Source organism: Apostichopus japonicus, chromosome 8 (genome assembly GCF_037975245.1).
Source record: "Apostichopus japonicus isolate 1M-3 chromosome 8, ASM3797524v1, whole genome shotgun sequence".
Taxonomy (NCBI): domain Eukaryota; kingdom Metazoa; phylum Echinodermata; class Holothuroidea; order Aspidochirotida; family Stichopodidae; genus Apostichopus; species Apostichopus japonicus.
Genome location: NC_092568.1, coordinates 32,124,875 through 32,152,722, shown reverse-complemented (window position 1 = coordinate 32,152,722; position 27,848 = coordinate 32,124,875). Strand labels below are relative to the sequence as shown.

Below are 27,848 nucleotides of genomic sequence, written 5' to 3'. Positions count from 1 at the left end.
TTGTGTACAGTTTATCATTCTTGGAGTAATGTTTGAAGTTTACCAATATGTTCCAATTAATTTTTAATTTGAATACCCTTCCAGTTGATGAACTTACCTGCTGTCTGAGGCTGTCGAGAGACTTATTCAGTTCATCTAATTTGCTACCACTGGATTTGAAAGCTGTTTCATCCCTAGGTGTTGGTGCCAAAAAGTATTCTTCCTCAGTTCTTTTATCTCCGACTGCATCGAAAAACTCTTCTTCAGAGAAATTCTCATCAGTGGCTGATGGCTGTACACTTAGTGTTCGGTCAAGTAATTCAACGGCAGTGAGACTTGGTGAATCTTTCTCCAAAAGATCATCTGAAAAAGCAGATGCACTGGATTCTGTTGGTGACAGGAGACCAGGAGCTTTCCTATTCTCATCAACTGGTGTAATCTCAAAACCTGAATCAAAAGCATCTTTCAAAGGCAAGACATTGCTACAATTGGCAACAGAATATTGTCCCTTTTCCTTGTCAAAAATGCAAAGAGGAGCACCTGGTTTGTCTTCCTTGGTAGCTACTACGGGTGCACTTTCCAGTTCCTCAGAACACTTTGCTGGAATAGCAAACACTCTCTCTCCAGATGAATGGTCAGTGATAATGATGGGCTCATCACGTACACAAGGACGTTTTCCAACAACTTGAGGGGGATCTCTGGTCATGGGTGTTGTCTGCAAAACAGTATAATCAGATGGAAGTTCAGTGACTCCATCACCACCAGGAGATGCTCCACCTTGGGCTCCATCACCGTACGTAAAGTTACCATCACGAGGTAAAGTTTGTATAATGAAAGCTGGACCTAACTCAGTTAAAACCTGTTGAAGTTCTTGATCTGCTGTGTCATCTTGATTTTCTTCCAAATTCTCTTCACATGGTTTGGGTAAGTTATCAACTTCTGTAACATTACCACGTTTGTCAACTTGTTTTTCTATTGGAAATGCTAACTTTTCTTGTTGACTTTTGGGATTTATAAGATGCAAGGTTGTACCCTCTGGGGCATCCGTTATATATAATGTAGGTTTCTTTCTAATATCTTCGGTTAAACGAGCTGGTTCTATATTGTACTTCTTTCCAGACCGAGGATCATGGAGAAAGACATTCCTTTCATCTGGAACCTTTCTATCACCAGTATCATACACTAACGGAACATGGGATTTACTAGGGGACAGAACAAATTCTTCCCAATCTAATGGCACTTCATTATCACCAACAGGATTCAATATAAAAGCTGGTCCAAAATTTGTTACAATTTGGTCGCACAAGTTCAAATTAGGTTCTGGAGTGACAGAATATGACGGGTTCAGGGCAATCCACTCTTTGGTTGGTACACCTTCTGTTACTTGTCCCTTCTCTGGATCGTAGACCTTGATGCTATCGTCTTTCGATGCGTCGTCAGGAACAAAGGCAATCTTTCCTTGGCTGATCTCCTCGGGATCTTCCGTTGGCTCTGCCAGGAATACCTCTCCTGTCTGAGGATCGCTCACAAGAAGTGGCTGCGGTTTGGCCACAGCCCTCACACCCGTGACATTGGGTGTTTCTGCACCAGAGGTCTGCTTGGATAGTACGTAGTCCACGTCCGGACTGTCTTTGCAGGCGACGCCGTCTTGGCCTGCCTTTCTCAGTGTGTAAGCAGGTCCTTGGTCTGTCACGATTTGCCTGGTGACAGGTGCCTCTTCCGTCTTGTCCCGGTCAGAAACATCCATTGGCTCTTCCTCCATGGGTTTCTCTGGAATCTCTCGCTGACTGGGTGCTGCTGACAGTTTCTCCTTGCAGCTCTCTGTAGGCACTGCCTCTGCCAACTCTGCCTTTCTGGGGTCAAACACTTTCACCACTCCTTCCTTCTCCTCCTCCCCAGGCAGATAGGCTGTCAATCCAGACTTGAGCTGCTCAGGATCACCACAAGGTTCCGCCACGAAGACTTCTCCCGTATGTGGGTCGCTGATTGTCACTGGTTCTTCAGTGGATGGAGCTGCTTTCAAGCCAGTCACTTTGGGGCTATCCCGAGGGCTGGTCTCCTGGCAAAGTACGTAGTCCACATCAGGGCTGTCATCCCCTGCAACGCCGTCTCCTCCCAGAGGGCGCAAGGTATAGGCAGGTCCCATTTCTGTCACAAGCTGTTGTCTCACAGGCACATCTTCTTCTTCTGCAGAGGCCGGTTCTTTCTCCATCTGCACTTCCAGTGCCTCTGAGTCTGTTTTGGAGAGAGGGGTCTCCTGTTTCTCCAGCCATGACCCTGCAGGAACACCTTTGGTCATTTCATTGGTGTCTGGGTTGTACACTCTCATGACATCTGTATTGTTGGCATCGTCTGGAGCCAAGTATCCACTCTTCAGCTTGGAGAGGTCTTCTGGGTCTGTGGCCTGCCTGGCAGCAAAAAGTTCCCGGGAGTCTGGATCGCACACGATCAGAGCTTTTGTTTCTGTCACCGACTGCGTACCTCTCACCTGTGGCTCCTCGCTCACATTACTTACTTTGGATAGCATGTAATCTATCTCTGGTGTGTCATCTTCTCTCAGCTCTCTACCAGTGAGTGGTCTTAAAACAAAGGCAGGACCTTGGTCTGTGAAGACTTGTTCAACAGAGGGTTTCTTTTCCAAGTCCTGGGCAATCCACTCCTTGGTTGGTACACCTTCTGTTACTTGTCCCTTCTCTGGATCGTAGACCTTGATGCTATCGTCTTTCGATGCGTCGTCAGGAACAAAGGCAATCTTTCCTTGGCTGATCTCCTCGGGATCTTCCGTTGGCTCTGCCAGGAATACCTCTCCTGTCTGAGGATCGCTCACAAGAAGTGGCTGCGGTTTGGCCACAGCCCTCACACCCGTGACATTGGGTGTTTCTGCACCAGAGGTCTGCTTGGATAGTACGTAGTCCACGTCCGGACTGTCTTTGCAGGCGACGCCGTCTTGGCCTGCCTTTCTCAGTGTGTAAGCAGGTCCTTGGTCTGTCACGATTTGCCTGGTGACAGGTGCCTCTTCCGTCTTGTCCCGGTCAGAAACATCCATTGGCTCTTCCTCCATGGGTTTCTCTGGAATCTCTCGCTGACTGGGTGCTGCTGACAGTTTCTCCTTGCAGCTCTCTGTAGGCACTGCCTCTGCCAACTCTGCCTTTCTGGGGTCAAACACTTTCACCACTCCTTCCTTCTCCTCCTCCCCAGGCAGATAGGCTGTCAATCCAGACTTGAGCTTTTCAGGATCACCACAAGGTTCCGCCACGAAGACTTCTCCCGTATGTGGGTCGCTGATTGTCACTGGTTCTTCAGTGGATGGAGCTGCTTTCAAGCCAGTCACTTTGGGGCTATCCCGAGGGCTGGTCTCCTGGCAAAGTACGTAGTCCACATCAGGGCTGTCATCCCCTGCAACGCCGTCTCCTCCCAGAGGGCGCAAGGTATAGGCAGGTCCCATTTCTGTCACAAGCTGTTGTCTCACAGGCACATCTTCTTCTTCTGCAGAGGCCGGTTCTTTCTCCATCTGCACTTCCAGTGCCTCTGAGTCTGTTTTGGAGAGAGGGGTCTCCTGTTTCTCCAGCCATGACCCTGCAGGAACACCTTTGGTCATTTCATTGGTGTCTGGGTTGTACACTCTCATGACATCTGTATTGTTGGCATCGTCTGGAGCCAAGTATCCACTCTTCAGCTTGGAGAGGTCTTCTGGGTCTGTGGCCTGCCTGGCAGCAAAAAGTTCCCGGGAGTCTGGATCGCACACGATCAGCGCTTTTGTTTCTGTCACCGACTGCGTACCTCTCACCTGTGGCTCCTCGCTCACATTACTTTCTTTGGATAGCATGTAATCTATCTCTGGTGTGTCATCTTCTCTCAGCTCTCTACCAGTGAGTGGTCTTAAAACAAAGGCAGGACCTTGGTCTGTGAAGACTTGTTCAACAGAGGGTTTCTTTTCCAAGTCCTGGGCAATCCACTCCTTGGTTGGTACACCTTCTGTTACTTGTCCCTTCTCTGGATCGTAGACCTTGATGCTATCGTCTTTCGATGCGTCGTCAGGAACAAAGGCAATCTTTCCTTGGCTGATCTCCTCGGGATCTTCCGTTGGCTCTGCCAGGAATACCTCTCCTGTCTGAGGATCGCTCACAAGAAGTGGCTGCGGTTTGGCCACAGCCCTCACACCCGTGACATTGGGTGTTTCTGCACCAGAGGTCTGCTTGGATAGTACGTAGTCCACGTCCGGACTGTCTTTGCAGGCGACGCCGTCTTGGCCTGCCTTTCTCAGTGTGTAAGCAGGTCCTTGGTCTGTCACGATTTGCCTGGTGACAGGTGCCTCTTCCGTCTTGTCCCGGTCAGAAACATCCATTGGCTCTTCCTCCATGGGTTTCTCTGGAATCTCTCGCTGACTGGGTGCTGCTGACAGTTTCTCCTTGCAGCTCTCTGTAGGCACTGCCTCTGCCAACTCTGCCTTTCTGGGGTCAAACACTTTCACCACTCCTTCCTTCTCCTCCTCCCCAGGCAGATAGGCTGTCAATCCAGACTTGAGCTGCTCAGGATCACCACAAGGTTCCGCCACGAAGACTTCTCCCGTATGTGGGTCGCTGATTGTCACTGGTTCTTCAGTGGATGGAGCTGCTTTCAAGCCAGTCACTTTGGGGCTATCCCGAGGGCTGGTCTCCTGGCAAAGTACGTAGTCCACATCAGGGCTGTCATCCCCTGCAACGCCGTCTCCTCCCAGAGGGCGCAAGGTATAGGCAGGTCCCATTTCTGTCACAAGCTGTTGTCTCACAGGCACATCTTCTTCTTCTGCAGAGGCCGGTTCTTTCTCCATCTGCACTTCCAGTGCCTCTGAGTCTGTTTTGGAGAGAGGGGTCTCCTGTTTCTCCAGCCATGACCCTGCAGGAACACCTTTGGTCATTTCATTGGTGTCTGGGTTGTACACTCTCATGACATCTGTATTGTTGGCATCGTCTGGAGCCAAGTATCCACTCTTCAGCTTGGAGAGGTCTTCTGGGTCTGTGGCCTGCCTGGCAGCAAAAAGTTCCCGGGAGTCTGGATCGCACACGATCAGAGCTTTTGTTTCTGTCACCGACTGCGTACCTCTCACCTGTGGCTCCTCGCTCACATTACTTTCTTTGGATAGCATGTAATCTATCTCTGGTGTGTCATCTTCTCTCAGCTCTCTACCAGTGAGTGGTCTTAAAACAAAGGCAGGACCTTGGTCTGTGAAGACTTGTTCAACAGAGGGTTTCTTTTCCAAGTCCTGGGCAATCCACTCCTTGGTTGGTACACCTTCTGTTACTTGTCCCTTCTCTGGATCGTAGACCTTGATGCTATCGTCTTTCGATGCGTCGTCAGGAACAAAGGCAATCTTTCCTTGGCTGATCTCCTCGGGATCTTCCGTTGGCTCTGCCAGGAATACCTCTCCTGTCTGAGGATCGCTCACAAGAAGTGGCTGCGGTTTGGCCACAGCCCTCACACCCGTGACATTGGGTGTTTCTGCACCAGAGGTCTGCTTGGATAGTACGTAGTCCACGTCCGGACTGTCTTTGCAGGCGACGCCGTCTTGGCCTGCCTTTCTCAGTGTGTAAGCAGGTCCTTGGTCTGTCACGATTTGCCTGGTGACAGGTGCCTCTTCCGTCTTGTCCCGGTCAGAAACATCCATTGGCTCTTCCTCCATGGGTTTCTCTGGAATCTCTCGCTGACTGGGTGCTGCTGACAGTTTCTCCTTGCAGCTCTCTGTAGGCACTGCCTCTGCCAACTCTGCCTTTCTGGGGTCAAACACTTTCACCACTCCTTCCTTCTCCTCCTCCCCAGGCAGATAGGCTGTCAATCCAGACTTGAGCTGCTCAGGATCACCACAAGGTTCCGCCACGAAGACTTCTCCCGTATGTGGGTCGCTGATTGTCACTGGTTCTTCAGTGGATGGAGCTGCTTTCAAGCCAGTCACTTTGGGGCTATCCCGAGGGCTGGTCTCCTGGCAAAGTACGTAGTCCACATCAGGGCTGTCATCCCCTGCAACGCCGTCTCCTCCCAGAGGGCGCAAGGTATAGGCAGGTCCCATTTCTGTCACAAGCTGTTGTCTCACAGGCACATCTTCTTCTTCTGCAGAGGCCGGTTCTTTCTCCATCTGCACTTCCAGTGCCTCTGAGTCTGTTTTGGAGAGAGGGGTCTCCTGTTTCTCCAGCCATGACCCTGCAGGAACACCTTTGGTCATTTCATTGGTGTCTGGGTTGTACACTCTCATGACATCTGTATTGTTGGCATCGTCTGGAGCCAAGTATCCACTCTTCAGCTTGGAGAGGTCTTCTGGGTCTGTGGCCTGCCTGGCAGCAAAAAGTTCCCGGGAGTCTGGATCGCACACGATCAGCGCTTTTGTTTCTGTCACCGACTGCGTACCTCTCACCTGTGGCTCCTCGCTCACATTACTTTCTTTGGATAGCATGTAATCTATCTCTGGTGTGTCATCTTCTCTCAGCTCTCTACCAGTGAGTGGTCTTAAAACAAAGGCAGGACCTTGGTCTGTGAAGACTTGTTCAACAGAGGGTTTCTTTTCCAAGTCCTGGGCAATCCACTCCTTGGTTGGTACACCTTCTGTTACTTGTCCCTTCTCTGGATCGTAGACCTTGATGCTATCGTCTTTCGATGCGTCGTCAGGAACAAAGGCAATCTTTCCTTGGCTGATCTCCTCGGGATCTTCCGTTGGCTCTGCCAGGAATACCTCTCCTGTCTGAGGATCGCTCACAAGAAGTGGCTGCGGTTTGGCCACAGCCCTCACACCCGTGACATTGGGTGTTTCTGCACCAGAGGTCTGCTTGGATAGTACGTAGTCCACGTCCGGACTGTCTTTGCAGGCGACGCCGTCTTGGCCTGCCTTTCTCAGTGTGTAAGCAGGTCCTTGGTCTGTCACGATTTGCCTGGTGACAGGTGCCTCTTCCGTCTTGTCCCGGTCAGAAACATCCATTGGCTCTTCCTCCATGGGTTTCTCTGGAATCTCTCGCTGACTGGGTGCTGCTGACAGTTTCTCCTTGCAGCTCTCTGTAGGCACTGCCTCTGCCAACTCTGCCTTTCTGGGGTCAAACACTTTCACCACTCCTTCCTTCTCCTCCTCCCCAGGCAGATAGGCTGTCAATCCAGACTTGAGCTGCTCAGGATCACCACAAGGTTCCGCCACGAAGACTTCTCCCGTATGTGGGTCGCTGATTGTCACTGGTTCTTCAGTGGATGGAGCTGCTTTCAAGCCAGTCACTTTGGGGCTATCCCGAGGGCTGGTCTCCTGGCAAAGTACGTAGTCCACATCAGGGCTGTCATCCCCTGCAACGCCGTCTCCTCCCAGAGGGCGCAAGGTATAGGCAGGTCCCATTTCTGTCACAAGCTGTTGTCTCACAGGCACATCTTCTTCTTCTGCAGAGGCCGGTTCTTTCTCCATCTGCACTTCCAGTGCCTCTGAGTCTGTTTTGGAGAGAGGGGTCTCCTGTTTCTCCAGCCATGACCCTGCAGGAACACCTTTGGTCATTTCATTGGTGTCTGGGTTGTACACTCTCATGACATCTGTATTGTTGGCATCGTCTGAAGCCAAGTATCCACTCTTCAGCTTGGAGAGGTCTTCTGGGTCTGTGGCCTGCCTGGCAGCAAAAAGTTCCCGGGAGTCTGGATCGCACACGATCAGAGCTTTTGTTTCTGTCACCGACTGCGTACCTCTCACCTGTGGCTCCTCGCTCACATTACTTTCTTTGGATAGCATGTAATCTATCTCTGGTGTGTCATCTTCTCTCAGCTCTCTACCAGTGAGTGGTCTTAAAACAAAGGCAGGACCTTGGTCTGTGAAGACTTGTTCAACAGAGGGTTTCTTTTCCAAGTCCTGGGCAATCCACTCCTTGGTTGGTACACCTTCTGTTACTTGTCCCTTCTCTGGATCGTAGACCTTGATGCTATCGTCTTTCGATGCGTCGTCAGGAACAAAGGCAATCTTTCCTTGGCTGATCTCCTCGGGATCTTCCGTTGGCTCTGCCAGGAATACCTCTCCTGTCTGAGGATCGCTTACAAGAAGTGGCTGCGGTTTGGCCACAGCCCTCACACCCGTGACATTGGGTGTTTCTGCACCAGAGGTCTGCTTGGATAGTACGTAGTCCACGTCCGGACTGTCTTTGCAGGCGACGCCGTCTTGGCCTGCCTTTCTCAGTGTGTAAGCAGGTCCTTGGTCTGTCACGATTTGCCTGGTGACAGGTGCCTCTTCCGTCTTGTCCCGGTCAGAAACATCCATTGGCTCTTCCTCCATGGGTTTCTCTGGAATCTCTCGCTGACTGGGTGCTGCTGACAGTTTCTCCTTGCAGCTCTCTGTAGGCACTGCCTCTGCCAACTCTGCCTTTCTGGGGTCAAACACTTTCACCACTCCTTCCTTCTCCTCCTCCCCAGGCAGATAGGCTGTCAATCCAGACTTGAGCTGCTCAGGATCACCACAAGGTTCCGCCACGAAGACTTCTCCCGTATGTGGGTCGCTGATTGTCACTGGTTCTTCAGTGGATGGAGCTGCTTTCAAGCCAGTCACTTTGGGGCTATCCCGAGGGCTGGTCTCCTGGCAAAGTACGTAGTCCACATCAGGGCTGTCATCCCCTGCAACGCCGTCTCCTCCCAGAGGGCGCAAGGTATAGGCAGGTCCCATTTCTGTCACAAGCTGTTGTCTCACAGGCACATCTTCTTCTTCTGCAGAGGCCGGTTCTTTCTCCATCTGCACTTCCAGTGCCTCTGAGTCTGTTTTGGAGAGAGGGGTCTCCTGTTTCTCCAGCCATGACCCTGCAGGAACACCTTTGGTCATTTCATTGGTGTCTGGGTTGTACACTCTCATGACATCTGTATTGTTGGCATCGTCTGGAGCCAAGTATCCACTCTTCAGCTTGGAGAGGTCTTCTGGGTCTGTGGCCTGCCTGGCAGCAAAAAGTTCCCGGGAGTCTGGATCGCACACGATCAGAGCTTTTGTTTCTGTCACCGACTGCGTACCTCTCACCTGTGGCTCCTCGCTCACATTACTTTCTTTGGATAGCATGTAATCTATCTCTGGTGTGTCATCTTCTCTCAGCTCTCTACCAGTGAGTGGTCTTAAAATAAAGGCAGGACCTTGGTCTGTGAAGACTTGTTCAACAGAGGGTTTCTTTTCCAAGTCCTGGGCAATCCACTCCTTGGTTGGTACACCTTCTGTTACTTGTCCCTTCTCTGGATCGTAGACCTTGATGCTATCGTCTTTCGATGCGTCGTCAGGAACAAAGGCAATCTTTCCTTGGCTGATCTCCTCGGGATCTTCCGTTGGCTCTGCCAGGAATACCTCTCCTGTCTGAGGATCGCTCACAAGAAGTGGCTGCGGTTTGGCCACAGCCCTCACACCCGTGACATTGGGTGTTTCTGCACCAGAGGTCTGCTTGGATAGTACGTAGTCCACGTCCGGACTGTCTTTGCAGGCGACGCCGTCTTGGCCTGCCTTTCTCAGTGTGTAAGCAGGTCCTTGGTCTGTCACGATTTGCCTGGTGACAGGTGCCTCTTCCGTCTTGTCCCGGTCAGAAACATCCATTGGCTCTTCCTCCATGGGTTTCTCTGGAATCTCTCGCTGACTGGGTGCTGCTGACAGTTTCTCCTTGCAGCTCTCTGTAGGCACTGCCTCTGCCAACTCTGCCTTTCTGGGGTCAAACACTTTCACCACTCCTTCCTTCTCCTCCTCCCCAGGCAGATAGGCTGTCAATCCAGACTTGAGCTGCTCAGGATCACCACAAGGTTCCGCCACGAAGACTTCTCCCGTATGTGGGTCGCTGATTGTCACTGGTTCTTCAGTGGATGGAGCTGCTTTCAAGCCAGTCACTTTGGGGCTATCCCGAGGGCTGGTCTCCTGGCAAAGTACGTAGTCCACATCAGGGCTGTCATCCCCTGCAACGCCGTCTCCTCCCAGAGGGCGCAAGGTATAGGCAGGTCCCATTTCTGTCACAAGCTGTTGTCTCACAGGCACATCTTCTTCTTCTGCAGAGGCCGGTTCTTTCTCCATCTGCACTTCCAGTGCCTCTGAGTCTGTTTTGGAGAGAGGGGTCTCCTGTTTCTCCAGCCATGACCCTGCAGGAACACCTTTGGTCATTTCATTGGTGTCTGGGTTGTACACTCTCATGACATCTGTATTGTTGGCATCGTCTGGAGCCAAGTATCCACTCTTCAGCTTGGAGAGGTCTTCTGGGTCTGTGGCCTGCCTGGCAGCAAAAAGTTCCCGGGAGTCTGGATCGCACACGATCAGAGCTTTTGTTTCTGTCACCGACTGCGTACCTCTCACCTGTGGCTCCTCGCTCACATTACTTACTTTGGATAGCATGTAATCTATCTCTGGTGTGTCATCTTCTCTCAGCTCTCTACCAGTGAGTGGTCTTAAAACAAAGGCAGGACCTTGGTCTGTGAAGACTTGTTCAACAGAGGGTTTCTTTTCCAAGTCCTGGGCAATCCACTCCTTGGTTGGTACACCTTCTGTTACTTGTCCCTTCTCTGGATCGTAGACCTTGATGCTATCGTCTTTCGATGCGTCGTCAGGAACAAAGGCAATCTTTCCTTGGCTGATCTCCTCGGGATCTTCCGTTGGCTCTGCCAGGAATACCTCTCCTGTCTGAGGATCGCTCACAAGAAGTGGCTGCGGTTTGGCCACAGCCCTCACACCCGTGACATTGGGTGTTTCTGCACCAGAGGTCTGCTTGGATAGTACGTAGTCCACGTCCGGACTGTCTTTGCAGGCGACGCCGTCTTGGCCTGCCTTTCTCAGTGTGTAAGCAGGTCCTTGGTCTGTCACGATTTGCCTGGTGACAGGTGCCTCTTCCGTCTTGTCCCGGTCAGAAACATCCATTGGCTCTTCCTCCATGGGTTTCTCTGGAATCTCTCGCTGACTGGGTGCTGCTGACAGTTTCTCCTTGCAGCTCTCTGTAGGCACTGCCTCTGCCAACTCTGCCTTTCTGGGGTCAAACACTTTCACCACTCCTTCCTTCTCCTCCTCCCCAGGCAGATAGGCTGTCAATCCAGACTTGAGCTGCTCAGGATCACCACAAGGTTCCGCCACGAAGACTTCTCCCGTATGTGGGTCGCTGATTGTCACTGGTTCTTCAGTGGATGGAGCTGCTTTCAAGCCAGTCACTTTGGGGCTATCCCGAGGGCTGGTCTCCTGGCAAAGTACGTAGTCCACATCAGGGCTGTCATCCCCTGCAACGCCGTCTCCTCCCAGAGGGCGCAAGGTATAGGCAGGTCCCATTTCTGTCACAAGCTGTTGTCTCACAGGCACATCTTCTTCTTCTGCAGAGGCCGGTTCTTTCTCCATCTGCACTTCCAGTGCCTCTGAGTCTGTTTTGGAGAGAGGGGTCTCCTGTTTCTCCAGCCATGACCCTGCAGGAACACCTTTGGTCATTTCATTGGTGTCTGGGTTGTACACTCTCATGACATCTGTATTGTTGGCATCGTCTGGAGCCAAGTATCCACTCTTCAGCTTGGAGAGGTCTTCTGGGTCTGTGGCCTGCCTGGCAGCAAAAAGTTCCCGGGAGTCTGGATCGCACACGATCAGAGCTTTTGTTTCTGTCACCGACTGCGTACCTCTCACCTGTGGCTCCTCGCTCACATTACTTACTTTGGATAGCATGTAATCTATCTCTGGTGTGTCATCTTCTCTCAGCTCTCTACCAGTGAGTGGTCTTAAAACAAAGGCAGGACCTTGGTCTGTGAAGACTTGTTCAACAGAGGGTTTCTTTTCCAAGTCCTGGGCAATCCACTCCTTGGTTGGTACACCTTCTGTTACTTGTCCCTTCTCTGGATCGTAGACCTTGATGCTATCGTCTTTCGATGCGTCGTCAGGAACAAAGGCAATCTTTCCTTGGCTGATCTCCTCGGGATCTTCCGTTGGCTCTGCCAGGAATACCTCTCCTGTCTGAGGATCGCTCACAAGAAGTGGCTGCGGTTTGGCCACAGCCCTCACACCCGTGACATTGGGTGTTTCTGCACCAGAGGTCTGCTTGGATAGTACGTAGTCCACGTCCGGACTGTCTTTGCAGGCGACGCCGTCTTGGCCTGCCTTTCTCAGTGTGTAAGCAGGTCCTTGGTCTGTCACGATTTGCCTGGTGACAGGTGCCTCTTCCGTCTTGTCCCGGTCAGAAACATCCATTGGCTCTTCCTCCATGGGTTTCTCTGGAATCTCTCGCTGACTGGGTGCTGCTGACAGTTTCTCCTTGCAGCTCTCTGTAGGCACTGCCTCTGCCAACTCTGCCTTTCTGGGGTCAAACACTTTCACCACTCCTTCCTTCTCCTCCTCCCCAGGCAGATAGGCTGTCAATCCAGACTTGAGCTGCTCAGGATCACCACAAGGTTCCGCCACGAAGACTTCTCCCGTATGTGGGTCGCTGATTGTCACTGGTTCTTCAGTGGATGGAGCTGCTTTCAAGCCAGTCACTTTGGGGCTATCCCGAGGGCTGGTCTCCTGGCAAAGTACGTAGTCCACATCAGGGCTGTCATCCCCTGCAACGCCGTCTCCTCCCAGAGGGCGCAAGGTATAGGCAGGTCCCATTTCTGTCACAAGCTGTTGTCTCACAGGCACATCTTCTTCTTCTGCAGAGGCCGGTTCTTTCTCCATCTGCACTTCCAGTGCCTCTGAGTCTGTTTTGGAGAGAGGGGTCTCCTGTTTCTCCAGCCATGACCCTGCAGGAACACCTTTGGTCATTTCATTGGTGTCTGGGTTGTACACTCTCATGACATCTGTATTGTTGGCATCGTCTGGAGCCAAGTATCCACTCTTCAGCTTGGAGAGGTCTTCTGGGTCTGTGGCCTGCCTGGCAGCAAAAAGTTCCCGGGAGTCTGGATCGCACACGATCAGCGCTTTTGTTTCTGTCACCGACTGCGTACCTCTCACCTGTGGCTCCTCGCTCACATTACTTTCTTTGGATAGCATGTAATCTATCTCTGGTGTGTCATCTTCTCTCAGCTCTCTACCAGTGAGTGGTCTTAAAACAAAGGCAGGACCTTGGTCTGTGAAGACTTGTTCAACAGAGGGTTTCTTTTCCAAGTCCTGGGCAATCCACTCCTTGGTTGGTACACCTTCTGTTACTTGTCCCTTCTCTGGATCGTAGACCTTGATGCTATCGTCTTTCGATGCGTCGTCAGGAACAAAGGCAATCTTTCCTTGGCTGATCTCCTCGGGATCTTCCGTTGGCTCTGCCAGGAATACCTCTCCTGTCTGAGGATCGCTTACAAGAAGTGGCTGCGGTTTGGCCACAGCCCTCACACCCGTGACATTGGGTGTTTCTGCACCAGAGGTCTGCTTGGATAGTACGTAGTCCACGTCCGGACTGTCTTTGCAGGCGACGCCGTCTTGGCCTGCCTTTCTCAGTGTGTAAGCAGGTCCTTGGTCTGTCACGATTTGCCTGGTGACAGGTGCCTCTTCCGTCTTGTCCCGGTCAGAAACATCCATTGGCTCTTCCTCCATGGGTTTCTCTGGAATCTCTCGCTGACTGGGTGCTGCTGACAGTTTCTCCTTGCAGCTCTCTGTAGGCACTGCCTCTGCCAACTCTGCCTTTCTGGGGTCAAACACTTTCACCACTCCTTCCTTCTCCTCCTCCCCAGGCAGATAGGCTGTCAATCCAGACTTGAGCTGCTCAGGATCACCACAAGGTTCCGCCACGAAGACTTCTCCCGTATGTGGGTCGCTGATTGTCACTGGTTCTTCAGTGGATGGAGCTGCTTTCAAGCCAGTCACTTTGGGGCTATCCCGAGGGCTGGTCTCCTGGCAAAGTACGTAGTCCACATCAGGGCTGTCATCCCCTGCAACGCCGTCTCCTCCCAGAGGGCGCAAGGTATAGGCAGGTCCCATTTCTGTCACAAGCTGTTGTCTCACAGGCACATCTTCTTCTTCTGCAGAGGCCGGTTCTTTCTCCATCTGCACTTCCAGTGCCTCTGAGTCTGTTTTGGAGAGAGGGGTCTCCTGTTTCTCCAGCCATGACCCTGCAGGAACACCTTTGGTCATTTCATTGGTGTCTGGGTTGTACACTCTCATGACATCTGTATTGTTGGCATCGTCTGGAGCCAAGTATCCACTCTTCAGCTTGGAGAGGTCTTCTGGGTCTGTGGCCTGCCTGGCAGCAAAAAGTTCCCGGGAGTCTGGATCGCACACGATCAGCGCTTTTGTTTCTGTCACCGACTGCGTACCTCTCACCTGTGGCTCCTCGCTCACATTACTTTCTTTGGATAGCATGTAATCTATCTCTGGTGTGTCATCTTCTCTCAGCTCTCTACCAGTGAGTGGTCTTAAAACAAAGGCAGGACCTTGGTCTGTGAAGACTTGTTCAACAGAGGGTTTCTTTTCCAAGTCCTGGGCAATCCACTCCTTGGTTGGTACACCTTCTGTTACTTGTCCCTTCTCTGGATCGTAGACCTTGATGCTATCGTCTTTCGATGCGTCGTCAGGAACAAAGGCAATCTTTCCTTGGCTGATCTCCTCGGGATCTTCCGTTGGCTCTGCCAGGAATACCTCTCCTGTCTGAGGATCGCTCACAAGAAGTGGCTGCGGTTTGGCCACAGCCCTCACACCCGTGACATTGGGTGTTTCTGCACCAGAGGTCTGCTTGGATAGTACGTAGTCCACGTCCGGACTGTCTTTGCAGGCGACGCCGTCTTGGCCTGCCTTTCTCAGTGTGTAAGCAGGTCCTTGGTCTGTCACGATTTGCCTGGTGACAGGTGCCTCTTCCGTCTTGTCCCGGTCAGAAACATCCATTGGCTCTTCCTCCATGGGTTTCTCTGGAATCTCTCGCTGACTGGGTGCTGCTGACAGTTTCTCCTTGCAGCTCTCTGTAGGCACTGCCTCTGCCAACTCTGCCTTTCTGGGGTCAAACACTTTCACCACTCCTTCCTTCTCCTCCTCCCCAGGCAGATAGGCTGTCAATCCAGACTTGAGCTGCTCAGGATCACCACAAGGTTCCGCCACGAAGACTTCTCCCGTATGTGGGTCGCTGATTGTCACTGGTTCTTCAGTGGATGGAGCTGCTTTCAAGCCAGTCACTTTGGGGCTATCCCGAGGGCTGGTCTCCTGGCAAAGTACGTAGTCCACATCAGGGCTGTCATCCCCTGCAACGCCGTCTCCTCCCAGAGGGCGCAAGGTATAGGCAGGTCCCATTTCTGTCACAAGCTGTTGTCCCACAGGCACATCTTCTTCTTCTGCAGAGGCCGGTTCTTTCTCCATCTGCACTTCCAGTGCCTCTGAGTCTGTTTTGGAGAGAGGGGTCTCCTGTTTCTCCAGCCATGACCCTGCAGGAACACCTTTGGTCATTTCATTGGTGTCTGGGTTGTACACTCTCATGACATCTGTATTGTTGGCATCGTCTGGAGCCAAGTATCCACTCTTCAGCTTGGAGAGGTCTTCTGGGTCTGTGGCCTGCCTGGCAGCAAAAAGTTCCCGGGAGTCTGGATCGCACACGATCAGAGCTTTTGTTTCTGTCACCGACTGCGTACCTCTCACCTGTGGCTCCTCGCTCACATTACTTACTTTGGATAGCATGTAATCTATCTCTGGTGTGTCATCTTCTCTCAGCTCTCTACCAGTGAGTGGTCTTAAAACAAAGGCAGGACCTTGGTCTGTGAAGACTTGTTCAACAGAGGGTTTCTTTTCCAAGTCCTGGGCAATCCACTCCTTGGTTGGTACACCTTCTGTTACTTGTCCCTTCTCTGGATCGTAGACCTTGATGCTATCGTCTTTCGATGCGTCGTCAGGAACAAAGGCAATCTTTCCTTGGCTGATCTCCTCGGGATCTTCCGTTGGCTCTGCCAGGAATACCTCTCCTGTCTGAGGATCGCTCACAAGAAGTGGCTGCGGTTTGGCCACAGCCCTCACACCCGTGACATTGGGTGTTCCTGCACCAGAGGTCTGCTTGGATAGTACGTAGTCCACGTCCGGACTGTCTTTGCAGGCGACGCCGTCTTGGCCTGCCTTTCTCAGTGTGTAAGCAGGTCCTTGGTCTGTCACGATTTGCCTGGTGACAGGTGCCTCTTCCGTCTTGTCCCGGTCAGAAACATCCATTGGCTCTTCCTCCATGGGTTTCTCTGGAATCTCTCGCTGACTGGGTGCTGCTGACAGTTTCTCCTTGCAGCTCTCTGTAGGCACTGCCTCTGCCAACTCTGCCTTTCTGGGGTCAAACAGTTTCACCACTCCTTCCTTCTCCTCCTCCCCAGGCAGATAGGCTGTCAATCCAGACTTGAGCTGCTCAGGATCACCACAAGGTTCCGCCACGAAGACTTCTCCCGTATGTGGGTCGCTGATTGTCACTGGTTCTTCAGTGGATGGAGCTGCTTTCAAGCCAGTCACTTTGGGGCTATCCCGAGGGCTGGTCTCCTGGCAAAGTACGTAGTCCACATCAGGGCTGTCATCCCCTGCAACGCCGTCTCCTCCCAGAGGGCGCAAGGTATAGGCAGGTCCCATTTCTGTCACAAGCTGTTGTCTCACAGGCACATCTTCTTCTTCTGCAGAGGCCGGTTCTTTCTCCATCTGCACTTCCAGTGCCTCTGAGTCTGTTTTGGAGAGAGGGGTCTCCTGTTTCTCCAGCCATGACCCTGCAGGAACACCTTTGGTCATTTCATTGGTGTCTGGGTTGTACACTCTCATGACATCTGTATTGTTGGCATCGTCTGGAGCCAAGTATCCACTCTTCAGCTTGGAGAGGTCTTCTGGGTCTGTGGCCTGCCTGGCAGCAAAAAGTTCCCGGGAGTCTGGATCGCACACGATCAGCGCTTTTGTTTCTGTCACCGACTGCGTACCTCTCACCTGTGGCTCCTCGCTCACATTACTTACTTTGGATAGCATGTAATCTATCTCTGGTGTGTCATCTTCTCTCAGCTCTCTACCAGTGAGTGGTCTTAAAACAAAGGCAGGACCTTGGTCTGTGAAGACTTGTTCAACAGAGGGTTTCTTTTCCAAGTCCTGGGCAATCCACTCCTTGGTTGGTACACCTTCTGTTACTTGTCCCTTCTCTGGATCGTAGACCTTGATGCTATCGTCTTTCGATGCGTCGTCAGGAACAAAGGCAATCTTTCCTTGGCTGATCTCCTCGGGATCTTCCGTTGGCTCTGCCAGGAATACCTCTCCTGTCTGAGGATCGCTCACAAGAAGTGGCTGCGGTTTGGCCACAGCCCTCACACCCGTGACATTGGGTGTTTCTGCACCAGAGGTCTGCTTGGATAGTACGTAGTCCACGTCCGGACTGTCTTTGCAGGCGACGCCGTCTTGGCCTGCCTTTCTCAGTGTGTAAGCAGGTCCTTGGTCTGTCACGATTTGCCTGGTGACAGGTGCCTCTTCCGTCTTGTCCCGGTCAGAAACATCCATTGGCTCTTCCTCCATGGGTTTCTCTGGAATCTCTCGCTGACTGGGTGCTGCTGACAGTTTCTCCTTGCAGCTCTCTGTAGGCACTGCCTCTGCCAACTCTGCCTTTCTGGGGTCAAACACTTTCACCACTCCTTCCTTCTCCTCCTCCCCAGGCAGATAGGCTGTCAATCCAGACTTGAGCTGCTCAGGATCACCACAAGGTTCCGCCACGAAGACTTCTCCCGTATGTGGGTCGCTGATTGTCACTGGTTCTTCAGTGGATGGAGCTGCTTTCAAGCCAGTCACTTTGGGGCTATCCCGAGGGCTGGTCTCCTTGCAAAGTACGTAGTCCACATCAGGGCTGTCATCCCCTGCAACGCCGTCTCCTCCCAGAGGGCGCAAGGTATAGGCAGGTCCCATTTCTGTCACAAGCTGTTGTCTCACAGGCACATCTTCTTCTTCTGCAGAGGCCGGTTCTTTCTCCATCTGCACTTCCAGTGCCTCTGAGTCTGTTTTGGAGAGAGGGGTCTCCTGTTTCTCCAGCCATGACCCTGCAGGAACACCTTTGGTCATTTCATTGGTGTCTGGGTTGTACACTCTCATGACATCTGTATTGTTGGCATCGTCTGGAGCCAAGTATCCACTCTTCAGCTTGGAGAGGTCTTCTGGGTCTGTGGCCTGCCTGGCAGCAAAAAGTTCCCGGGAGTCTGGATCGCACACGATCAGCGCTTTTGTTTCTGTCACCGACTGCGTACCTCTCACCTGTGGCTCCTCGCTCACATTACTTACTTTGGATAGCATGTAATCTATCTCTGGTGTGTCATCTTCTCTCAGCTCTCTACCAGTGAGTGGTCTTAAAACAAAGGCAGGACCTTGGTCTGTGAAGACTTGTTCAACAGAGGGTTTCTTTTCCAAGTCCTGGGCAATCCACTCCTTGGTTGGTACACCTTCTGTTACTTGTCCCTTCTCTGGATCGTAGACCTTGATGCTATCGTCTTTCGATGCGTCGTCAGGAACAAAGGCAATCTTTCCTTGGCTGATCTCCTCGGGATCTTCCGTTGGCTCTGCCAGGAATACCTCTCCTGTCTGAGGATCGCTCACAAGAAGTGGCTGCGGTTTGGCCACAGCCCTCACACCCGTGACATTGGGTGTTTCTGCACCAGAGGTCTGCTTGGATAGTACGTAGTCCACGTCCGGACTGTCTTTGCAGGCGACGCCGTCTTGGCCTGCCTTTCTCAGTGTGTAAGCAGGTCCTTGGTCTGTCACGATTTGCCTGGTGACAGGTGCCTCTTCCGTCTTGTCCCGGTCAGAAACATCCATTGGCTCTTCCTCCATGGGTTTCTCTGGAATCTCTCGCTGACTGGGTGCTGCTGACAGTTTCTCCTTGCAGCTCTCTGTAGGCACTGCCTCTGCCAACTCTGCCTTTCTGGGGTCAAACACTTTCACCACTCCTTCCTTCTCCTCCTCCCCAGGCAGATAGGCTGTCAATCCAGACTTGAGCTGCTCAGGATCACCACAAGGTTCCGCCACGAAGACTTCTCCCGTATGTGGGTCGCTGATTGTCACTGGTTCTTCAGTGGATGGAGCTGCTTTCAAGCCAGTCACTTTGGGGCTATCCCGAGGGCTGGTCTCCTGGCAAAGTACGTAGTCCACATCAGGGCTGTCATCCCCTGCAACGCCGTCTCCTCCCAGAGGGCGCAAGGTATAGGCAGGTCCCATTTCTGTCACAAGCTGTTGTCTCACAGGCACATCTTCTTCTTCTGCAGAGGCCGGTTCTTTCTCCATCTGCACTTCCAGTGCCTCTGAGTCTGTTTTGGAGAGAGGGGTCTCCTGTTTCTCCAGCCATGACCCTGCAGGAACACCTTTGGTCATTTCATTGGTGTCTGGGTTGTACACTCTCATGACATCTGTATTGTTGGCATCGTCTGGAGCCAAGTATCCACTCTTCAGCTTGGAGAGGTCTTCTGGGTCTGTGGCCTGCCTGGCAGCAAAAAGTTCCCGGGAGTCTGGATCGCACACGATCAGCGCTTTTGTTTCTGTCACCGACTGCGTACCTCTCACCTGTGGCTCCTCGCTCACATTACTTACTTTGGATAGCATGTAATCTATCTCTGGTGTGTCATCTTCTCTCAGCTCTCTACCAGTGAGTGGTCTTAAAACAAAGGCAGGACCTTGGTCTGTGAAGACTTGTTCAACAGAGGGTTTCTTTTCCAAGTCCTGGGCAATCCACTCCTTGGTTGGTACACCTTCTGTTACTTGTCCCTTCTCTGGATCGTAGACCTTGATGCTATCGTCTTTCGATGCGTCGTCAGGAACAAAGGCAATCTTTCCTTGGCTGATCTCCTCGGGATCTTCCGTTGGCTCTGCCAGGAATACCTCTCCTGTCTGAGGATCGCTCACAAGAAGTGGCTGCGGTTTGGCCACAGCCCTCACACCCGTGACATTGGGTGTTTCTGCACCAGAGGTCTGCTTGGATAGTACGTAGTCCACGTCCGGACTGTCTTTGCAGGCGACGCCGTCTTGGCCTGCCTTTCTCAGTGTGTAAGCAGGTCCTTGGTCTGTCACGATTTGCCTGGTGACAGGTGCCTCTTCCGTCTTGTCCCGGTCAGAAACATCCATTGGCTCTTCCTCCATGGGTTTCTCTGGAATCTCTCGCTGACTGGGTGCTGCTGACAGTTTCTCCTTGCAGCTCTCTGTAGGCACTGCCTCTGCCAACTCTGCCTTTCTGGGGTCAAACACTTTCACCACTCCTTCCTTCTCCTCCTCCCCAGGCAGATAGGCTGTCAATCCAGACTTGAGCTGCTCAGGATCACCACAAGGTTCCGCCACGAAGACTTCTCCCGTATGTGGGTCGCTGATTGTCACTGGTTCTTCAGTGGATGGAGCTGCTTTCAAGCCAGTCACTTTGGGGCTATCCCGAGGGCTGGTCTCCTGGCAAAGTACGTAGTCCACATCAGGGCTGTCATCCCCTGCAACGCCGTCTCCTCCCAGAGGGCGCAAGGTATAGGCAGGTCCCATTTCTGTCACAAGCTGTTGTCTCACAGGCACATCTTCTTCTTCTGCAGAGGCCGGTTCTTTCTCCATCTGCACTTCCAGTGCCTCTGAGTCTGTTTTGGAGAGAGGGGTCTCCTGTTTCTCCAGCCATGACCCTGCAGGAACACCTTTGGTCATTTCATTGGTGTCTGGGTTGTATACTCTCATGACATCTGTATTGTTGGCATCGTCTGGAGCCAAGTATCCACTCTTCAGCTTGGAGAGGTCTTCTGGGTCTGTGGCCTGCCTGGCAGCAAAAAGTTCCCGGGAGTCTGGATCGCACACGATCAGCGCTTTTGTTTCTGTCACCGACTGCGTACCTCTCACCTGTGGCTCCTCGCTCACATTACTTTCTTTGGATAGCATGTAATCTATCTCTGGTGTGTCATCTTCTCTCAGCTCTCTACCAGTGAGTGGTCTTAAAACAAAGGCAGGACCTTGGTCTGTGAAGACTTGTTCAACAGAGGGTTTCTTTTCCAAGTCCTGGGCAATCCACTCCTTGGTTGGTACACCTTCTGTTACTTGTCCCTTCTCTGGATCGTAGACCTTGATGCTATCGTCTTTCGATGCGTCGTCAGGAACAAAGGCAATCTTTCCTTGGCTGATCTCCTCGGGATCTTCCGTTGGCTCTGCCAGGAATACCTCTCCTGTCTGAGGATCGCTCACAAGAAGTGGCTGCGGTTTGGCCACAGCCCTCACACCCGTGACATTGGGTGTTTCTGCACCAGAGGTCTGCTTGGATAGTACGTAGTCCACGTCCGGACTGTCTTTGCAGGCGACGCCGTCTTGGCCTGCCTTTCTCAGTGTGTAAGCAGGTCCTTGGTCTGTCACGATTTGCCTGGTGACAGGTGCCTCTTCCGTCTTGTCCCGGTCAGAAACATCCATTGGCTCTTCCTCCATGGGTTTCTCTGGAATCTCTCGCTGACTGGGTGCTGCTGACAGTTTCTCCTTGCAGCTCTCTGTAGGCACTGCCTCTGCCAACTCTGCCTTTCTGGGGTCAAACACTTTCACCACTCCTTCCTTCTCCTCCTCCCCAGGCAGATAGGCTGTCAATCCAGACTTGAGCTGCTCAGGATCACCACAAGGTTCCGCCACGAAGACTTCTCCCGTATGTGGGTCGCTGATTGTCACTGGTTCTTCAGTGGATGGAGCTGCTTTCAAGCCAGTCACTTTGGGGCTATCCCGAGGGCTGGTCTCCTGGCAAAGTACGTAGTCCACATCAGGGCTGTCATCCCCTGCAACGCCGTCTCCTCCCAGAGGGCGCAAGGTATAGGCAGGTCCCATTTCTGTCACAAGCTGTTGTCTCACAGGCACATCTTCTTCTTCTGCAGAGGCCGGTTCTTTCTCCATCTGCACTTCCAGTGCCTCTGAGTCTGTTTTGGAGAGAGGGGTCTCCTGTTTCTCCAGCCATGACCCTGCAGGAACACCTTTGGTCATTTCATTGGTGTCTGGGTTGTACACTCTCATGACATCTGTATTGTTGGCATCGTCTGGAGCCAAGTATCCACTCTTCAGCTTGGAGAGGTCTTCTGGGTCTGTGGCCTGCCTGGCAGCAAAAAGTTCCCGGGAGTCTGGATCGCACACGATCAGCGCTTTTGTTTCTGTCACCGACTGCGTACCTCTCACCTGTGGCTCCTCGCTCACATTACTTTCTTTGGATAGCATGTAATCTATCTCTGGTGTGTCATCTTCTCTCAGCTCTCTACCAGTGAGTGGTCTTAAAACAAAGGCAGGACCTTGGTCTGTGAAGACTTGTTCAACAGAGGGTTTCTTTTCCAAGTCCTGGGCAATCCACTCCTTGGTTGGTACACCTTCTGTTACTTGTCCCTTCTCTGGATCGTAGACCTTGATGCTATCGTCTTTCGATGCGTCGTCAGGAACAAAGGCAATCTTTCCTTGGCTGATCTCCTCGGGATCTTCCGTTGGCTCTGCCAGGAATACCTCTCCTGTCTGAGGATCGCTCACAAGAAGTGGCTGCGGTTTGGCCACAGCCCTCACACCCGTGACATTGGGTGTTTCTGCACCAGAGGTCTGCTTGGATAGTACGTAGTCCACGTCCGGACTGTCTTTGCAGGCGACGCCGTCTTGGCCTGCCTTTCTCAGTGTGTAAGCAGGTCCTTGGTCTGTCACGATTTGCCTGGTGACAGGTGCCTCTTCCGTCTTGTCCCGGTCAGAAACATCCATTGGCTCTTCCTCCATGGGTTTCTCTGGAATCTCTCGCTGACTGGGTGCTGCTGACAGTTTCTCCTTGCAGCTCTCTGTAGGCACTGCCTCTGCCAACTCTGCCTTTCTGGGGTCAAACACTTTCACCACTCCTTCCTTCTCCTCCTCCCCAGGCAGATAGGCTGTCAATCCAGACTTGAGCTGCTCAGGATCACCACAAGGTTCCGCCACGAAGACTTCTCCCGTATGTGGGTCGCTGATTGTCACTGGTTCTTCAGTGGATGGAGCTGCTTTCAAGCCAGTCACTTTGGGGCTATCCCGAGGGCTGGTCTCCTGGCAAAGTACGTAGTCCACATCAGGGCTGTCATCCCCTGCAACGCCGTCTCCTCCCAGAGGGCGCAAGGTATAGGCAGGTCCCATTTCTGTCACAAGCTGTTGTCTCACAGGCACATCTTCTTCTTCTGCAGAGGCCGGTTCTTTCTCCATCTGCACTTCCAGTGCCTCTGAGTCTGTTTTGGAGAGAGGGGTCTCCTGTTTCTCCAGCCATGACCCTGCAGGAACACCTTTGGTCATTTCATTGGTGTCTGGGTTGTACACTCTCATGACATCTGTATTGTTGGCATCGTCTGGAGCCAAGTATCCACTCTTCAGCTTGGAGAGGTCTTCTGGGTCTGTGGCCTGCCTGGCAGCAAAAAGTTCCCGGGAGTCTGGATCGCACACGATCAGAGCTTTTGTTTCTGTCACCGACTGCGTACCTCTCACCTGTGGCTCCTTGCTCACATTACTTTCTTTGGATAGCATGTAATCTATCTCTGGTGTGTCATCTTCTCTCAGCTCTCTACCAGTGAGTGGTCTTAAAACAAAGGCAGGACCTTGGTCTGTGAAGACTTGTTCAACAGAGGGTTTCTTTTCCAAGTCCTGGGCAATCCACTCCTTGGTTGGTACACCTTCTGTTACTTGTCCCTTCTCTGGATCGTAGACCTTGATGCTATCGTCTTTCGATGCGTCGTCAGGAACAAAGGCAATCTTTCCTTGGCTGATCTCCTCGGGATCTTCCGTTGGCTCTGCCAGGAATACCTCTCCTGTCTGAGGATCGCTCACAAGAAGTGGCTGCGGTTTGGCCACAGCCCTCACACCCGTGACATTGGGTGTTTCTGCACCAGAGGTCTGCTTGGATAGTACGTAGTCCACGTCCGGACTGTCTTTGCAGGCGACGCCGTCTTGGCCTGCCTTTCTCAGTGTGTAAGCAGGTCCTTGGTCTGTCACGATTTGCCTGGTGACAGGTGCCTCTTCCGTCTTGTCCCGGTCAGAAACATCCATTGGCTCTTCCTCCATGGGTTTCTCTGGAATCTCTCGCTGACTGGGTGCTGCTGACAGTTTCTCCTTGCAGCTCTCTGTAGGCACTGCCTCTGCCAACTCTGCCTTTCTGGGGTCAAACACTTTCACCACTCCTTCCTTCTCCTCCTCCCCAGGCAGATAGGCTGTCAATCCAGACTTGAGCTGCTCAGGATCACCACAAGGTTCCGCCACGAAGACTTCTCCCGTATGTGGGTCGCTGATTGTCACTGGTTCTTCAGTGGATGGAGCTGCTTTCAAGCCAGTCACTTTGGGGCTATCCCGAGGGCTGGTCTCCTGGCAAAGTACGTAGTCCACATCAGGGCTGTCATCCCCTGCAACGCCGTCTCCTCCCAGAGGGCGCAAGGTATAGGCTGGTCCCATTTCTGTCACAAGCTGTTGTCTCACAGGCACATCTTCTTCTTCTGCAGAGGCCGGTTCTTTCTCCATCTGCACTTCCAGTGCCTCTGAGTCTGTTTTGGAGAGAGGGGTCTCCTGTTTCTCCAGCCATGACCCTGCAGGAACACCTTTGGTCATTTCATTGGTGTCTGGGTTGTACACTCTCATGACATCTGTATTGTTGGCATCGTCTGGAGCCAAGTATCCACTCTTCAGCTTGGAGAGGTCTTCTGGGTCTGTGGCCTGCCTGGCAGCAAAAAGTTCCCGGGAGTCTGGATCGCACACGATCAGCGATTTTGTTTCTGTCACCGACTGCGTACCTCTCACCTGTGGCTCCTCGCTCACATTACTTTCTTTGGATAGCATGTAATCTATCTCTGGTGTGTCATCTTCTCTCAGCTCTCTACCAGTGAGTGGTCTTAAAATAAAGGCAGGACCTTGGTCTGTGAAGACTTGTTCAACAGAGGGTTTCTTTTCCAAGTCCTGGGCAATCCACTCCTTGGTTGGTACACCTTCTGTTACTTGTCCCTTCTCTGGATCGTAGACCTTGATGCTATCGTCTTTCGATGCGTCGTCAGGAACAAAGGCAATCTTTCCTTGGCTGATCTCCTCGGGATCTTCCGTTGGCTCTGCCAGGAATACCTCTCCTGTCTGAGGATCGCTCACAAGAAGTGGCTGCGGTTTGGCCACAGCCCTCACACCCGTGACATTGGGTGTTTCTGCACCAGAGGTCTGCTTGGATAGTACGTAGTCCACGTCCGGACTGTCTTTGCAGGCGACGCCGTCTTGGCCTGCCTTTCTCAGTGTGTAAGCAGGTCCTTGGTCTGTCACGATTTGCCTGGTGACAGGTGCCTCTTCCGTCTTGTCCCGGTCAGAAACATCCATTGGCTCTTCCTCCATGGGTTTCTCTGGAATCTCTCGCTGACTGGGTGCTGCTGACAGTTTCTCCTTGCAGCTCTCTGTAGGCACTGCCTCTGCCAACTCTGCCTTTCTGGGGTCAAACACTTTCACCACTCCTTCCTTCTCCTCCTCCCCAGGCAGATAGGCTGTCAATCCAGACTTGAGCTGCTCAGGATCACCACAAGGTTCCGCCACGAAGACTTCTCCCGTATGTGGGTCGCTGATTGTCACTGGTTCTTCAGTGGATGGAGCTGCTTTCAAGCCAGTCACTTTGGGGCTATCCCGAGGGCTGGTCTCCTGGCAAAGTACGTAGTCCACATCAGGGCTGTCATCCCCTGCAACGCCGTCTCCTCCCAGAGGGCGCAAGGTATAGGCAGGTCCCATTTCTGTCACAAGCTGTTGTCTCACAGGCACATCTTCTTCTTCTGCAGAGGCCGGTTCTTTCTCCATCTGCACTTCCAGTGCCTCTGAGTCTGTTTTGGAGAGAGGGGTCTCCTGTTTCTCCAGCCATGACCCTGCAGGAACACCTTTGGTCATTTCATTGGTGTCTGGGTTGTACACTATCATGACATCTGTATTGTTGGCATCGTCTGGAGCCAAGTATCCACTCTTCAGCTTGGAGAGGTCTTCTGGGTCTGTGGCCTGCCTGGCAGCAAAAAGTTCCCGGGAGTCTGGATCGCACACGATCAGCGCTTTTGTTTCTGTCACCGACTGCGTACCTCTCACCTGTGGCTCCTCGCTCACATTACTTTCTTTGGATAGCATGTAATCTACCTCTGGTGTGTCATCTTCTCTGAGCTCTCTACCAGTGAGTGGTCTTAAAATAAAGGCAGGACCTTGGTCTGTGAAGACTTGTTCAACAGAGGGTTTCTTTTCCAAGTCCTGGGCAATCCACTCCTTGGTTGGTACACCTTCTGTTACTTGTCCCTTCTCTGGATCGTAGACCTTGATGCTATCGTCTTTCGATGCGTCGTCAGGAACAAAGGCAATCTTTCCTTGGCTGATCTCCTCGGGATCTTCCGTTGGCTCTGCCAGGAATACCTCTCCTGTCTGAGGATCGCTCACAAGAAGTGGCTGCGGTTTGGCCACAGCCCTCACACCCGTGACATTGGGTGTTTCTGCACCAGAGGTCTGCTTGGATAGTACGTAGTCCACGTCCGGACTGTCTTTGCAGGCGACGCCATCTTGGCCTGCCTTTCTCAGTGTGTAAGCAGGTCCTTGGTCTGTCACGATTTGCCTGGTGACAGGTGCCTCTTCCGTCTTGTCCCGGTCAGAAACATCCATTGGCTCTTCCTCCATGGATTTCTCTGGAATCTCTCGCTGACTGGGTGCTGCTGACAGTTTCTCCTTGCAGCTCTCTGTAGGCACCGCCTCTGCCAACTCTGCCTTTCTGGGGTCAAACACTTTCACCACTCCTTTCTTCTCCTCCTCCCCAGGGAGATAGGCTGTCAATCCAGACTTGAGCTGCTCAGGATCACCACAAGGTTCCGCCACGAAGACTTCTCCCGTATGTGGGTCGCTGATTGTCACTGGTTCTTCAGTGGATGGAGCTGCTTTCAAGCCAGTCACTTTGGGGCTATCCCGAGGGCTGGTCTCCTGGCAAAGTACGTAGTCCACATCAGGGCTGTCATCCCCTGCAACGCCGTCTCCTCCCAGAGGGCGCAAGGTATAGGCAGGTCCCATTTCTGTCACAAGCTGTTGTCTCACAGGCACATCTTCTTCTTCTGCAGAGGCCGGTTCTTTCTCCATCTGCACTTCCAGTGCCTCTGAGTCTGTTTTGGAGAGAGGGGTCTCCTGTTTCTCCAGCCATGACCCTGCAGGAACACCTTTGGTCATTTCATTGGTGTCTGGGTTGTACACTCTCATGACATCTGTATTGTTGGCATCGTCTGGAGCCAAGTATCCACTCTTCAGCTTGGAGAGGTCTTCTGGGTCTGTGGCCTGCCTGGCAGCAAAAAGTTCCCGAGAGTCTGGATCGCACACGATCAGCGCTTTTGTTTCTGTCACCGACTGCGTACCTCTCACCTGTGGCTCCTCGCTCACATTACTTTCTTTGGATAGCATGTAATCTATCTCTGGTGTGTCATCTTCTCTCAGCTCTCTACCAGTGAGTGGTCTTAAAACAAAGGCAGGACCTTCGCTTGTCAACACCTGGTCAATATTATAGAGAGGCTCTCTCAGCAGACACAATCTTTTTGGAGAGTTATTGAAGGAAGTTTCCTCTGAGGCACGTTTATGAGCAGTTTGAGAAACCTCATGAGGTCCAGTGACAGGTTCTAGATTAGTCACATCAGGTTGTCTGGTAATTTGTGCATTCAAATCATCTTCTTTACCAGCTGCTGATGCCTTGATGGTTACATCTTGCATTAGCTCTTCCAGATCTTCAAGTTGAGAATCACTGCTAAACATAGTCTTTTTGACAGGCGGCTCCTCCTCAGAACTGGATGAAAGAGGATATTTTTTTAATCCTTGTTCTGGGGAAAATGGTCTCATAACAGAAGGACAGCTTGAAGGCACCAACTGAGCTTGAACACCATGTTGTGGGGATCCTAATGTCATAGATCTAGGGGTACTTGCAAGCTTAGTCACAGACACCTGTCTGACTGTTTCACGTCTGGCAGAAGCTTCTTGAAGTTCTTTACTACGAAGTTGCAGAACAAGTATCTCTTCCTGGTAAATTTCCACTTCCTCTTCCAAACTCTGTAGAAACAAGAATTAAAAGTAT

General features: G+C 52.2%; 1 protein-coding gene across 9 annotated transcripts in view; it reads right to left on the bottom strand.

Moving 5' to 3' along the window:
- The window catches only part of LOC139971612 (uncharacterized), a 254,208-nt gene that overhangs the window by 88,621 nt on the left and 137,739 nt on the right, over positions 1-27,848 (bottom strand). For all 9 annotated transcript variants that reach the window (XM_071978246.1, XM_071978247.1, XM_071978238.1 and 6 more), the window contains one exon: positions 98-27,823. In XM_071978246.1, the coding sequence (XP_071834347.1) occupies positions 98-27,823 (27,726 nt within the window). The remainder of the gene's footprint in view (positions 1-97; positions 27,824-27,848) is intronic.